The following is a 14883-nucleotide window of genomic DNA, read 5'->3' as shown; positions in this document are numbered from 1 at the left end:
TATCTTTTAATTTCAGTATTTTATATGAACGCCAGCATTCATTCAACAAACAGAAATATTGTCACAGTTCAGTTGAGCTTCTCTTACATAAAGATATGCTTATTTAACATCTTATAAACCTACAAAAATATTGCACATAAACATCAAAGTCCACAGACTTGCTCTTTTGCATTATTGCAAAGCCTTTCACAGAAATCATGGAATTTTTAAAAAGATTATCACTATTAAAGCGTCCATGCAGAATCAGCTGTCTTTGGTTCTGAAATATTGCCACATGTTTTAAGAAGGTGCCTTCCTCCTCTCTTAAAGGTCGTCTTCCTGTGATTGCAATCAGTCAACACTTTGATAAGCACATACCCAAATAGTCCAAAGGCATTCAACTGGTTCTTCAGCAAACATCCTGTGGCTGCAGACTCAAGCAGGTGTCCTATCACCAAGCAGTGACAATCGTATCACCAGCTTCAAACTTCTGCCGCTTCCACTTTCTTTTCTAAGAAATGTGGAAATCATGATTGTAACAAATCCTTAACCACGTCAGTGGTGCTGAGAAACAGCAAAGAGTGACTTCCTCATTTTTTGCAGGAATGGTTTACTTTCTGCACAGCTGCTTCTCAGTCGTCGCTGTCAGACCATGGATGATCTGTACACGCCTAAAAGACAACAACAGAGATTTAATCCAAGCCTGTTTGTATGCCCCACTTTTCTGTGTGACTGTACTGCGCATATTCAATTCACACGCAGTCTGTTTCTTACCTGTTGGTATTCAAATCGGTCCTGCAGATAACGGTTCCCCAGGCCTGTAATGTGACCCACGTTCTGCCGTGAGAGTCCAGCTATCCTTGCGGTGAAGTCGAGAGTGAAGGCCAGCTTGACCAGCTCAGGAGCCGTGAGCAGCACAGTGGGAGGATTGTGGATTGGGGAAGCTTCCTCCTCCAGATACCTGTCAGCTAACTGCTGGAAGGAGGAGTAGGACATTCCCTGGAAGAAGTTGCTGAGGGTGGGGTTGTCCTTCAGCTGCAGGAGATAAGGAGATGACAGATGTTAGTAAACACAAGATGGAGTACTTTTACCCTATGAGGGAATTTACAGCTTATAAAACTGCTACAAGTAAAAAATCAATGATGTCAGTTTATTTTATGGAGATGCCATAAAACGTCTAAAAAAAGTCAAACTTCATTCAAGGCTCAGTCTTTCTTACTAGGCTGGTGTTGCTGCACATTTTGACAAATACAGACTTGTCTAAATTTGGAGAGCTTGATGCATTAAGTTTTGAAAGAGATTGTCGATCAACAAAAGAAAGCAGTGATTATGATTTGGGGTGTAAAAATGGCTTTCTTTAACCAGATAATTGTTATTTAGATTGAAATCACATCAAAATGAAGAATAAAGATTATTAAATGATTGACTCCAATAATATTTATGATTTCTAAATATTATTGGACAACAGAACTCCTGTCTGCACAAATTCCCTATTTGAGGTAGTAATAAAACACCTTGAACCTTGAAAAAAAGGTGGGGTCATGTCAGACTGAAGTGAATAAAAGCCTAGACTATTGATAGAAGTTTTACAACAATTCAAAATGTTTTATTCTGGAGTTTTCTTTTATTGATATTTTACAAAATAAAACAATCCATTATCTTTAGCTTTAATCAAATGGTTTTTAGTGATTAATTTTAGAGTTGATTTATCTTTATGGTGTAAATGCACAGTTAAGTTTGTTGAAGAATGCTGTTTACTTTGTCCAAACAGCTACTTTTTTAATTTAGTTTTTAGCTATAACACATAAGTAGGTAAACATACATATCCTTCATTCAAGTAGGTTTTACGCTTTTTTTAATACATTATTTTTTGAGCTTTTTGCCTTGTTTTAGATAGGACAGCTGAAGAGAGACAGGAAATATGGAAGAGAGATTGGAGGGAAGACCAGGAATTGATCTCGCAACCAGTGTGTCGAGGACTCAAGCCTCAGTATATGGGGTCCTGCTCTACCCACTGAGCTAAACTGGTGCCCAGTTTTAAGCTTTATTTGTTTAAAGGATTAATTACTGAAAAATATAGCTTTATTTTCTGAAAGTACGCCCATCTTAACAACTATGTACACATCTGACATCATTGTATAACCGTTGTTCACACAAACCAAAATGCAAAGTAGTCACATATCATGCTATATTTGCATAGCAGGCCTTATGACTCTCATCTCATCTGCTTTCATAACACTTTCACTTTTGTACTTACAATTTCACAACCTTTCTGGGGCTTTCTTTAAAATAGAAAAAAACACAACTCATACAGAAGTAAAAAGCTTGCTTAAGAATACGTGTTGCATCAAAAGAAACAAAGATAACCAACCAAATATCTCAGATTGACAAAGTAAACAATCATATAAAAAAGGGTGGCTCCTCTTTCATAGACTGATTGTGATGGAGTTTGGACTCTTTATGATCTTGTTTTTCAATGCCTCATCGAGTGTTTTTAGTTTCAGTTAAAGCATCCTGATCATGAAAGTACTTTTTAAATAAGCTTAATCCCATCATAACCAACTATATTCAAAACATGAACTGCTAGACCTTTCTGTATTAACTAAAGAAACAATACTGTAAATAACCTCAAGTGAACAAATGCTAGACAGAGTTTCACCCACCTTGTCGTCGATGGCGTCACCCTGCTGCTTGGTGAGAGCAATGATCCTATTGATGACTTCCTCTGAGATAACACAAGAGCAGGAGGAAGTGTAATCAATACAGGGAACAAAACATGATACTCACTGCCAGTCAGTTTCAATTATACAGTTAAATAGGTGAAAAATGAGTGAACATTTAGCAGATTTCTAAGTCGGGTTATGCAGAACTAAGACACACAAGGCAGGAACCCATTACTACTACTATGGGTCTAAGAAAGGCTGTTTTTCAGATTTCTAGTTAGAAAAGCACATGCACGTTTACAGTTTCATACCAGCTTAAAAAAAGATTTTCTCACCATCAGAGAGCCTTTCAACTTCCTCTTTCTCTTTCACCTCATTGACAATTTTCTCCAGTTCCTCTGAAACTTTCTCATAGTATGAGTATGTCGGTTCCACACTGATGGCATCTGCAGATCAAAAGACATTATTCAATGTTGATGAATGCATGCAGGAGGAGTTTTGGCAGCATTATGACCCAGATTATGTGCCAAGTCTTCAAACTTACCCTGAACTCGGGTGATTTCTGCAGGAATCCCATCTTTTCCAGCTTTGTTGAATTTTGGTATTGATAGCCGCCTTTTGGATAATCTTCTTTTTAGTGATTTTCTTCTCATTGTTTTCTTTTTCTGTGTGGGGACTGGAGTTGTAGGAAGGCATGTGGTCATGACATCTGACCCCTCTTCAGTTTGAGAGACCTCAGGAATCTCTGGTGGATGGTCCTGCTCTTCGTCGTCAATACTCTTCCCAGTGAAAAAACTAAATATATTTTTCCAGAAGGTGGGCTTCTTGATTTTCTTGGGCTTTTTGTTGAATTTCTCTGCGTTGTCATGTAGTGTCTCAGGCAGATCTGAGAGATTTTCAACCCCAGAGAACGTGCCGATCCCCTCACTGTTTAATCCTGCTAAAGCGAGGGAAGGGTCACTAGAATGCCGTCTTTGCTTTCTTGGCATCGTCACCCATTTTTCCTTCTTCAAATTCTTTGTGATGCCAAGTGTCCCATCATTCAGGCTGAGGCTGCGCTTCACGTAAACCTCAAGCAGACGGATCGTGTCCTTGTGGGGAACCAAAATCAACTGGCCGTTGTTGTTGTGGTCGTTGGACCTTTGTTTGTCTGTCTGTGTCTCCATTGCTGATCGACTGCAAGAAAAAGGAAACATTAACACATAAAATAGGCTCTTGTAGTGTTTGGATCTAACTGAAGTGACAATGAAAGTCAGATATGACTCATGCTCTGAACTATTTGCTTATTTCTACGAAGGCCTCAGAGCCAAAAAGAAAGCTGATTAATCTTGTTGTTCAAATAAAAAACCTCCTTTCAAGCTAAAATGTAAGGTTTGTCAATAAAGAATTTAAGATGTTTTTGTTGTACTGAGGTCAAACTTTATTGATAATTCCATACTTTTTGTTTTAGCATATTTTTAAACCATACAATCTCTGTTATTTTAGTGAATGCAACAATAGCATTGGAACTGCAAAAGCGCTAGAACACATGCATGTATTTCATGAGACAGATGCTTAGGAGAGAAATACATCCTTCAAAAATTTGCAGGCAAACAACACTGTCTAAAAATTGCACAGGTTGGTGTTTTTGGTATTGAAATGCTGCCGTTATTTTTGTACAATTTTACCAGTGTACTGAAGTTTTCTCACAAATTTTGGAATAAATAAGAAGAAATAACTCGGTACTGGATGGCTGGGACTTCTGTTTTTGTTGCCTTATATCCAAACAGGTGTCATTAGGGTTAGATTTTTGCCTAAATCATATCATAGTTTACAAATCTAGTATCATGACCTTCCTATTTTGTTGTCTTACCTGAAAATAAAATGAATACCTTCAGGGCTGGAACTGTAATAAACAATTTAGAAAAAATAAGTAGTTTTTCATTTTATTTCTGATTTGTTTTGTCCTTATTTTGTTTAAATGTCCTGTGTTGTGCTAATATTTAAAATCAGAAAAATTATAAAGTGATTTAATACATTTTTTTCTTCTTCAATTGCACTAGTTCACTTTAATGGCTTATTAGGACCTGTTGTTTTTATTTTATTTCCTTCATATTTATCCTTTCTACTTACTCTTAGTCAGAGCTACAGGGTCAGCATGAACTTGAGTGTTGTGCTAAATTGGGAAATTTCAAAACCAGAATTAAGTAACATTTGACCATTGAATGCATATGTGTTTCTGATGAAAGCTGCTGATTTGTCAGCTTATGTAACCTTTGTATATTATGGTCAGCTGTTTGTCATTTGTGTGTGACTTCTCATGGCCAGAAATCCTTTGTAAGAAAGGTTTTGGATTCAAGTGGGGATACTCCTGCTTTAATAAAGGCTAAATACATAGAAAAGGTTACAAAACATAAATTAAGTAAAAAAAAAAAAATGCATTCACTCTTGTAGACCTTCTTCATTTTTTTCTTGCTTTAATTTTCATGATTAAATTGTCTAGATAACTGTCTAGTTGTCCTGGCTACAGAAACTAATTATGGTATGTCACTAAAGTCCTGCTTTTGCTTTTTTTGACCCAGCATTTAGTTAACATCTGTTTTCAAATGTGCAATATATGTGCATCTATCATTACAATTATTATTATTATGAAAATAGTCTAGTATTTTTAGTCCAAAAAAGGTGGGGGAAAAAAAAATCACAGAAGCACCAACATCTGGCCTGCAGCCAGACTGATCTGTGTTTAACCAGAAAGTAATTCTTTGATCATCACATACTTAGTTTTTTTAATTGAAAGAAACAGTAAAATTGTTTGACATTTTCAGCAACCCAGGCAGTCTTCACCTAAGTCATTCACCTAAAGATTTAGTTAACAGTCCATGAGGATAAAAGCACCCAGCAATATTCATATCTTAAAGCAGGAGAAACATAATTACTGAAAAAAAAACCCACATCGAATGAGTTATTATCGATATCATTAGCTATGATTTAATTATTTGCAATTGGTGATCAGATTTTGTAACACCAAAGGAGCTAGCTTGCAAAAAAATCCAAATAAATTCCCACAATCTGCAGCCACAATTCTGAATTTAAGGTGGAATCTCTTTTTATACTCCTTCTTTATTTAATTGATCAATTATTGAGCTCATATTCTGATATGTGAGCACGATAAAAACCTCAACAGTCCCTCTGAGCTCATACTGACTTATTAAGGTGTCTTGTTATTGTGAACTGCGGTTGCATTCATGCCGTTGCCACAGCAGAGCAGGGAAACCAGGAAGCTTAAAACATCACATTTAGTCTTTTGTTTCCTGTTGCCTGACCAGTGATTAACCCCATAGTTTTTGCCTAAAATACTTATTTTTTATTTTATCGACTCAACAAAAATAAAAATGCTTATTTTCTAGATAAGGAGAAGTTCCACATTACTGTGTAGGTATATGGGTGCAGCAGGAGAGTAGGCTTTCCTCATAATTAAGACAAACCCAGAGAAGCGTAAAAAACAACCCAAAATGTCTCATTGGTAGAACTAACGTTCAGTAGAAGTAGCCATTAAATGCTAGTTACTCACCTGGTGTGTCTCTCAGGTAAAGAAGTAGTATTAACCTCCATGTAGGTATTCGTACCAGTGTTGAGTAGTTTGTGATAGTGTCTGTCTCTCCGCAGCTCTGCTTAAGAAAGCTGTCTCCTCCTCCGGGACTCTCCCAGGTGAGCCTACCTGCTCACATACTCCACCCATTTAAGGAAATGTATCTCTGCCCTGCTGCCTCAACTCAGTTTACCGTCATCTGCACTTCTAGCTAAGGGAGCGGAGGACAGAATAAACGATATTCCTAGGTAGTTCATAGACGGCTCCAAAGTTTGTTAAGGTTTGGTCGCCTGCGGTCCTCCTTTCTGTCCGCGTGCCGGTGTTTTTCTGGCCACGCTGGTTTTAGACACGTTTAAGAGAAAGTTAGAGAAACAAGTCACTTCCTGTCAGACTCTGTGAGGAGGTTTTAGCAGATTGTAAAACACGCTGAAAATAACAATAATGCATCTGTATGACCTACAAAAGCAAATACAAGCATTAGCATAACGTCACTAATTTTATAGCCTACGTTGTTTTGAATTTTTGAATAAGACTGAAGGTGAAAGCACGCTTTAGGAAATGCTTTTTTACGTTTCAAATTTGCTAAAAGCCCAAAACGAGTTCAAATACCATGCATAGGCCTCCTTGTAATTAAAATTTTATTGAGGGTAACCGCTGGTTTAGTACATTAGTTGGACTAGCAGAATTTAGCATTTTTGGGAATGGGTGCTGGTTGCAGTATACCAACATGAAAATTGAGAGTATAGCCACTTTGAAGCAGACAGCATACATTGAGATTTTCTCTTGCAAGGGTTATAATTTCTGTATAAGTTTTTAGCACTGTGCCAGTCACACAATTTTTCCGTCCATCCAGTGACAGCATGAGCAGAGGAAGGGGGTACCTTGAAGGGCTTAAGCCCAGGATGTTTAGTCCAAAACCCTGAATCTTAAGTTTGCAAAAACATGTTACTGCTGAGTGTTAAAGACAGTCTGGAGATATCAGATGCCCCCTTCTGCAGACTGTTTCTGTGAGACACCGTCCCTGTCAGAAGTGCCTTTATTTGCTCGTACACCATATTTCCAGTTTTATTTTTTTGTTGGAAATTCAGCATTGTTCATAAACAAAGTCTGAAAGTTACATTCATGAAATAACTTCATTGCAAATTTTACAGACATTTCTTAAATAAAACAGGAAAAGGTCTGAGGTCTAACCTTGGAGTAGATTATGGACCTGCTTCAGAAATAGATAAGCAAATGTTGGCTTGCATTATCTTTGCTAGCTTTAGCTAAAACTAACATAGCTCTGCTACGTATAATTAATCTTACTACGTATGTAGCAAGGTAAGCTTTAGCAAACATAGCTAAAGGTAACATAGCTACATAAGTTACATAGCTGATGTAGCTAGCTAGCTTTGTAGTTACATTTGTATATCCATGAGCTTTATATATTTTCTACTGGGGCTACATTTGGTGTTTTAAAGTGTTTTCATGGAGGATGAGGTATTTTTCTGTAAGCAAACTGTTGACTTTGCTTTATTGAATGCTTTAATCAGATTTTGCAGGTCAGGTTTTCAACTTTCAAACTTGTGGTTCCTAACCTTCCTAACCTTCCTAACCTTACCTTAACCTTTACCCTAACCTAACCGGACGTTTAATCCAATTTTATTTTGAAAGTTTCAGTGTGTATTTCTGTTCTGATGGACGGAGCATTTCACAGTAACACTCTGCAGTCAGATCAATATTTCAGTTCGCTTTTGCAAGACTGACTTAACATGTGATCTGTTTTACAGAAATCAACCTGCCAGCTATTATTAGGAAACATAATGCATGATGAACACATAATCAGCAATCCAATCCTGATTAAATCTGCACTTTTCTGTCAGCTTGCCACTTAAAATGTATTTTTTTCCTGCCTGAGAATCAAGGCAACAGGCCTGTTACTTGCACGTTTATCTAATCACAACACAGCATATTAGTATCAACATGACAGCCCCACATATGTAGCCTATATGGATGGCTCTGGTATGGGCAATAGGAACTCATTTCACTGCCACTGCCTAAAAATACAAATACTTTGAAAACATATACAGATACTAATACACTAATATGTTATTTAGAGCAAAATATTTCTATAAATTTAATTTATTTGAAAGCCTGGCCCCCTCATAGTCTGTCAAAATAAAATCTGGCCCTTGTACAAATGTGGCTGATGACCCCTGCAGTAAACAAATAGACCCTGCTGATCACAACATGGAAATTATTTTCTTATTGCAAAACTGTAAAAGAATCAATCTTTTTTCATCTTAGAGCTTATACAAACACTGCAGTATAAAAAATGCTCATCAAACTTTATCAAATCTGAACATTTTCCTCATTTTCATAATTAAATCTATGTCTGGATCTTTCATATTTTGTTTGTTGTGTTCTTTTAAGGACTAGTGCAACTATAACTCCTACACTACCCATGTTAATCTAACTTTTAAATGGATCAGAAATATCAGTTTCTGCCATTTTTAAAGGCAGAAAAATAGAGAATGTTTGATGTGTTATACTATGCTTTCAGAAATACATTTTAAGAAAAATACAGTAAAAAAAAAATATTGGCAGTAAATGATGTTTTAAAGACAGAACTGGCTCATTTATACCCAAATGAAGAATAGATCTGTTGGCATATTAGGGTTAAACTTGTGCATAAAATTCCTTGAAAATGGGTCATTTAACAACATGATGAGAAAAATAAATCCTTTAAAAAAAACCACAGCCACAATTTTAAATTCAAGGTTGCATCTTAATATATTTCTTCCTGTTTTATTGATCAATCAGATTTCAGATCCTGACAGGTTTTCTGTTGCAAGGTTGATATTTTATTCATACAAGAAAAAAAAAATCAGATGACGTTAGTTTGCATCAAAACTTTGAACAATTTAACAGCTTTGATAATTGTATTGACCCTGAGGTGAAAACTAGCAAAAGCACATTGAATTAGCTTGTCTATTTACAGTCACACATTGGTGCACCACTGATGCAGCAGTGGGAGTAGTTTGAGGTTAAGTGTCTTGCCCAAGGACACTTCAACACACGATTACAGGAGCTGTGGATTAAACCCACTGCTAGACGAGAGACAACTGACTTTCTCAGTTCATTAAACAGGAGAGAGAAGCAAATCCTCCCTTTAGGGAAGTCGAAACTTGGAAAAGTTTCAAGGTTTTTGCTTAGTACAATATTTGCCGATAGATTTCCTCTCAGTAAACTATTGCTTCTCTGCAAAAAAATAGTCAAAGGCAGTGTTTTTGTCTAATTTACAGTCAAATATATCACATCACACTTAATATAAGCTCTATTAACATTGAAATACAAATAAATATCTTATTTGAAGTTGGACTTAACAAGTTTAACTATTATTTTTTGCCTGTAATAAACTGGAATTAAATCAGCGTTTGTCTGGATTTCCATGTGAGTGTGGCTGCTTTGATGCCAAAGTAACTTATATAATTCTGTAAGGACAAACTGAAAGTAAAAGCCCCTGTTGTTTAACACGTAGTTTTCTATGTCTGACCCATATGAATAAGTTAACTCATATGTTAATCATTTACCCTCAGCTCTGTCCAGTTATCTTAATTGAGCTGTTATGACTTCCACAGGTTTCCCTGTGTTATGCAATCAATACTTTTCCATTCAGGTAGCAGCCACAGATGACGTCTCCATAAGAGAAAATATTTTCATGGAGGTGTAAATTCGTCTATGCTCTTCCTAGTTTCAGTCTGACCAACTGTTGTTATTATCAGACATTGTGACTAACTGTCTTATGTGACAGATTTACTGGAAACACCAGAGCTTTCTCTGACTGAAAGTAACTTTACTGGTTAAGAGGTGCAAGCTGGTGGTGGGACTGGTTTTAAAGTTAACAAAGCAGCTTTTCTGTTTGTTGAACATTTTCTGTAAGCTCAACAAATTAGACAATATTTGATCAGCCTACTGTGACCCTGTGAGTTTGGGTGGCTGACATTTCTTTACCATTATGCTGATTCTATTTTTTTAAGTTATCAAGAAACTTTAGCCCACTGCGTATGACAGGTACACTGCCAAAATGTTCAGTCTGGGTCATAGACTATAAAAATGGACGTGCTCTTAGTGATGTTTCTAAGGTGTAGATTTGAAGCCCATTGATGGCGGTTACTGTATGGGAAATGCTGACTCCTGCTAACTTTAGGTCAACCTAGAAGAGACAAAAATGTGGAGATGAGAAGCTTTTTATCCCCATGCAGACCGCTCCAATGAGCTCTGTTAGGCACCTCATATCATGAATATCTTTTAGCCTCAATATAATAAGAACAGGTGAATTATTTAGTAAGAAACAAGTGCTTTCAAAATGCTTTGATCATTCACAGGGTGAAAAAATGCAAATAAAAAGTATTCTAAATAATCACAGTCTAATTCATCACACAAACGGCTCTGTGCTCTTCATTTTTATAATTTTTTGGATCAAATCAAAATTTTACACGTTAACACAACCCAGATTGACTAGTAAGTGGGCAATCTGCCCTTGGTCTCTACTTCTTCTGTTTCAAAATCTACCAGTAATGCAATCTTTCACAAATTATTGACATTGTAATATTGGCATACCATGTGATTAATTGCAAATAATTTATTATAAAGCCTATAATTAATAAGATTATTTATTTTAGTTGACCAACAGCACTTGAAAAACATACCCATGCAGTGTGTACCCATAAAAAAGTAAGTTATTTAGACCAAAAATAGTTTTTTAACCAGGCTGTCAATGTGTTTATTTCAGCTGCATTTTAAAATAGTGTTTCTGTGACTTCATGAGTTTTTTCAGGCACCCTCAAGTGGGTATTTGAGGAACTGTAGTTTTTTTTTTTAACTTTACTTCAGCTACGTATTTCAACGTCAGACGTTGCTGCTTCATCCAGATAAACGTCTTATTTCAAGGTATCATGAATTAAAATAAAGCTCTGAATTAAGGTTAAGATATTTTTACAGACTAAAAACAATCCAAGCCTTGTTGTTAGTTTTTTTCTTATACAGGATGTTGGTTTGGACTTGTCTGATGAATTTGGCCCTAATAAAGTGTCATGAGACTTTCACAATTCCCTAAATAAACTTTATTCAATTCCATTGTTTTCTAACCCAGCAAAGCCGATGGACTGGCCAGATCTCATGCCTGGCATCAGGTAGACCAGTCTAGCAAAGTTTCAAGCTGAAACCCTTACTCTGGGTCAGAGATCACCAGACCAGTCAATGAATTCTGAAGAGAGCATGGCAGAAGCTGTAAGTGTGGTTCAGTTGTAAGGTTTTAAACCAGGGGTCGTCAACTCCATTTCCACAAGGGCCAGCACTTTCTTGACTCCGGGGGCCGGACTTTAAAATGAACTACAATAAAACCAATATTTTTGTCTAATTGAAATATTCTTGTAAAAATATCATTTCCCTCCAAAATTAGTGGAACTCGAAGCCATTAACAATAAGATCAGATCCTATCACCTTTACAAGCCACAAATTGGTACAAAAGCAGGCAAGTAAAACCCGTTAATTTCAGTGTAGTACCAAAATCTGCCACAAGATGTCAGGCTAAACTCTGCAGAACTTCTGCTGTCTGTCTCTGAGCAACAACAAATAGCATCTTGAGTCCATCAGGTATCAGATGATGAGTCACTGGTGTTCCCCGGTGGGCAGTGGTAGAAAGGAGTACTAAAACAAGGTGTTTGTCAAACTTTTGGAAGGAAATTTTGACTCTTTATCTCACTGTGCTGATTCTACATGTGAAAACTGATTTGATGAAAATATGTCAAGAACAGAAGAAGTATGATGGAGAAAAAACAACCAAGCAACAAATAAGACAAGATATCTTCTACGTCATCAGCGACAAATAGATATACCAACATGGATATGTTAGTATATCTATACTTCAGCGCAGTGCTCACTGAGGCTTTTCCTGGCTGTTTTTTGTAGATATTTCTATTGACTTTATTGTTATTAATGCTTTTATTTTATTATGTATTTCTTCATAGACTTTATTATTTTGCAGTATTGCAGAATGTATGATCTACATTTGTTTTTTCTCTGTAAAATACTTTGATCAGCTTTGAGTGATTTTTCCACAGTAGTGGGGCGGTTGTGGAGTGGTTGAATCAGCTGTTGCCCAGTATGTTTTTGCCTTCTCCGAGACAGATATGTTCTTCTAGCTGAACCATTAAGGCACAATTTGGGTTATCCCTTACAGCAGGGATTGCACTGAAGAACAGGAAAAATACAAGCACTCTAAACTATAAGGACTGATCTAAACTCGTGACTGTTCTAGCGTCATATGAGCTGATGGAGTGAGACTGTTTGTAGAAATGAAACATGGGTAAGCTTGATCGATGAATAATTAGAACAAATTAGTTCTTGAGAGCAGTCAGTGAACAAGGCCCCTTGGCCTGTTTCAGATCCAGTTGCATAACTGCACCAGTTGTGCAGAAGTTATGTCTTAAGTTATGATGTAAAGTCCAAACAAATCCCCACGCTGAATCTAGTTCAGTTGTGTCATTGTTTGGTTGCACCACAGAAATGTAAGGTTCATCTTAACAAGTAGACCATAATCTCCAAACTAACTTCAATATTGTAACACATATGGTGTTTTCACTTCAATTAACAAAGCATTTTTAATTTCATATTTTTTAAAGTGCTGACTCTCGTGCATGGTTGTTTGTGAACAGACTACCAGATGAAAATAATTGCTGTTAATCTACATGCAGCAACCAAAGCGAATGCAAATAAATAAAATGAATACAATAAAACTATGTCAAAGCATTAAAATTACCGATAACTAGCCTACAGTCTAGACCTACAAGAGGCACCTGACTGTGGACATCAGACATCTATAAAGACGTGCATTTGGTCAACCATAAAATCATGCACCCTTTAGACACCTGTAAACTTTTGTTGTTTCTTTAAATCCATAATCTACGGCCCCACTGAACACGCCCAAGTATGGAAGCCCATTTCTGCCACTTAAAAAAGAAAAATGTGAGTTAGGCAATTAAAAGGATGTTGAATCATAATTATGAGATAATAAGGCAAAATTATGAGATGACTTTTTTTCTCATAATTATGACAGGATTTTTTTTAATGCCTTACTTTCACATTTTTTGTTTTTATTTGGCAGAAATGGGCTCCCGAACCCAATTGACAATGCACATTTTTTAAAAAATGTACATATCAGCAAAACAGATTTATTCAAACAATGCAGTTATAGGCATATACTCACCATGTACTAGTGGTTATCCTACAGGGCGATGTGCGCTGCCTTCCTCTGTTTCCTGCTGTCTTTTTTGAACTGACGTCTTTTCATTAATAACTGAACACCATAAGCTGTAAAAACTAAACAGTAAACCAATGTTTCATTTTTGAGCATGAATTTCACACTGATAGAGAAAAACGGTTAACAGTGATAGTGATATCCAATATTGAAATTGCCAATAAAAGAATTTACTGTAGCCTGCTTTATTGTTGGACAATCTCCAATCATAGAAAACAAAAAAGGGCGAATCCAAAGAAAGTCATCAGACATTTCTGAGGAATGTAATGTAGTACCAGAAGAATCTGGACGAATGCCAGAAAGGCCGTCCACCTATCTGGGCAGAATGGCTCATTATTCCACTTAAAAACTGCCCATTCAACATTTTTTTAATTGATTAATTATTTAAAAGGCTTATTTATGAAGCTGAAAACTTTTGAGATCCTTCTAATTTTGGGATTTATTAAAAATATTTTCTCTGAGACGGTGTGGTCGCAATGATGAGAGGTCAAGTGAGAATAGAGATGAATCTGATGTTTACACAGCAGTATTACTAAAGAAGTTAAATAAGTGTAGGAAAAAAAAACTAAAGGGAGTCAAAATCATGCCAAAATATAGTGAACATTGGTTTAAAGTGGCATCGTGGTAAAAATGGGTTAAAAGTTGTAATAAGAGGAAAAAAAATAGGTTAAAAATGGCAGTAAATGCCAACAATGGTTTAGAAAAGTGACAAAAGTGGTAAAAGTAAAAATGAGCAAAAAAGTAGAAAGAGTGGTGAAATTGGCTAAAAGAGGCAAAAGGGCAGCTAACAATGCGTAAATTAAAAAGTAGCAAAAATCTGTTAAAATAGACGAAAAGTGCCAGAAAGTGCTAAAACTGGGTTAGATGTTGAAGAAAGTGGCAAAAATTGGCTAAAAATGACAAACACAGTGGCTAACAAGGGGCCAAAATAGAAAAGTTGCAATAAGTGGCAGAAATGGGTTAACGGAGGAGAAAAAAGGTAGAAAAAGTGACATTTAAAGGGTAAAAAAGTGGTAAAAATAGATTAAAAGTGGCAATTTTGAATTCAAAGTAGTAAAAATGGGTTCAAAGTGGCTATAGGTGGCAAAAAAAGGTTAAAAGTGGCGAATTGTGAAATTGATACAAGTGGGTAGAAAATTTCAACATCAGGCCCAATAATAGCTTGACACCGCTCTAAAATGAGATAACTGTTAGCCAGGATGCTAGTACCAATGCTACTGATCCATTGCTCATGCATTGACATGGTAAATAACAGAGCTGGGGAGGGGGCGTTCACTGTGGCCAACTGTGGGCAGGCCTGACTGTAAGATACTTTTGGCTGAGAACACTTCCAAGGAGTCGAACATGTAAAGATGTATTTACATGTTTCAGTG

The 14883-nt window shown here is 36.4% G+C and overlaps 1 protein-coding gene across 1 annotated transcript; it reads right to left on the bottom strand.

Moving 5' to 3' along the window:
* Positions 1-6286, bottom strand: LOC121507247. The gene is made up of 6 exons (XM_041783489.1): positions 6193-6286; positions 3187-3818; positions 2978-3088; positions 2643-2704; positions 754-1014; positions 1-650 (listed from the first exon to the last, which is right to left on the bottom strand). The coding sequence occupies exons 1-6, from the start codon at positions 6231-6233 to the stop codon at positions 612-614; spliced, it is 1146 nt and encodes a 381-aa protein (XP_041639423.1). The 5' UTR covers positions 6234-6286; the 3' UTR covers positions 1-611.
* Between the last annotated feature and the right edge of the window lie 8597 nt (positions 6287-14883).

Source organism: Cheilinus undulatus, linkage group 3 (genome assembly GCF_018320785.1).
Source record: "Cheilinus undulatus linkage group 3, ASM1832078v1, whole genome shotgun sequence".
Lineage (NCBI taxonomy): Eukaryota > Metazoa > Chordata > Actinopteri > Labriformes > Labridae > Cheilinus > Cheilinus undulatus.
The sequence above is the reverse complement of the archived record's forward strand: the minus strand, read 5'-3'. Positions and strand labels throughout refer to the sequence as shown.

Bases quoted from the DNA above. Each gene is read 5' to 3' on its own strand.
- LOC121507247 (XM_041783489.1), bottom strand. From the start codon at position 6,233: ATGGAGGTTAATACTACTTCTTTACCTGAGAGACACACCAG. The intron at 3,089-3,186 runs GTAAGTTTGAAG...TTTGATCTGCAG, and splicing joins AGAAATCACCCGAGTTCAGG to ATGCCATCAGTGTGGAACCG. The intron at 1,015-2,642 runs GTGGGTGAAACT...TATCTCCTGCAG, and splicing joins GTGACGCCATCGACGACAAG to CTGAAGGACAACCCCACCCT.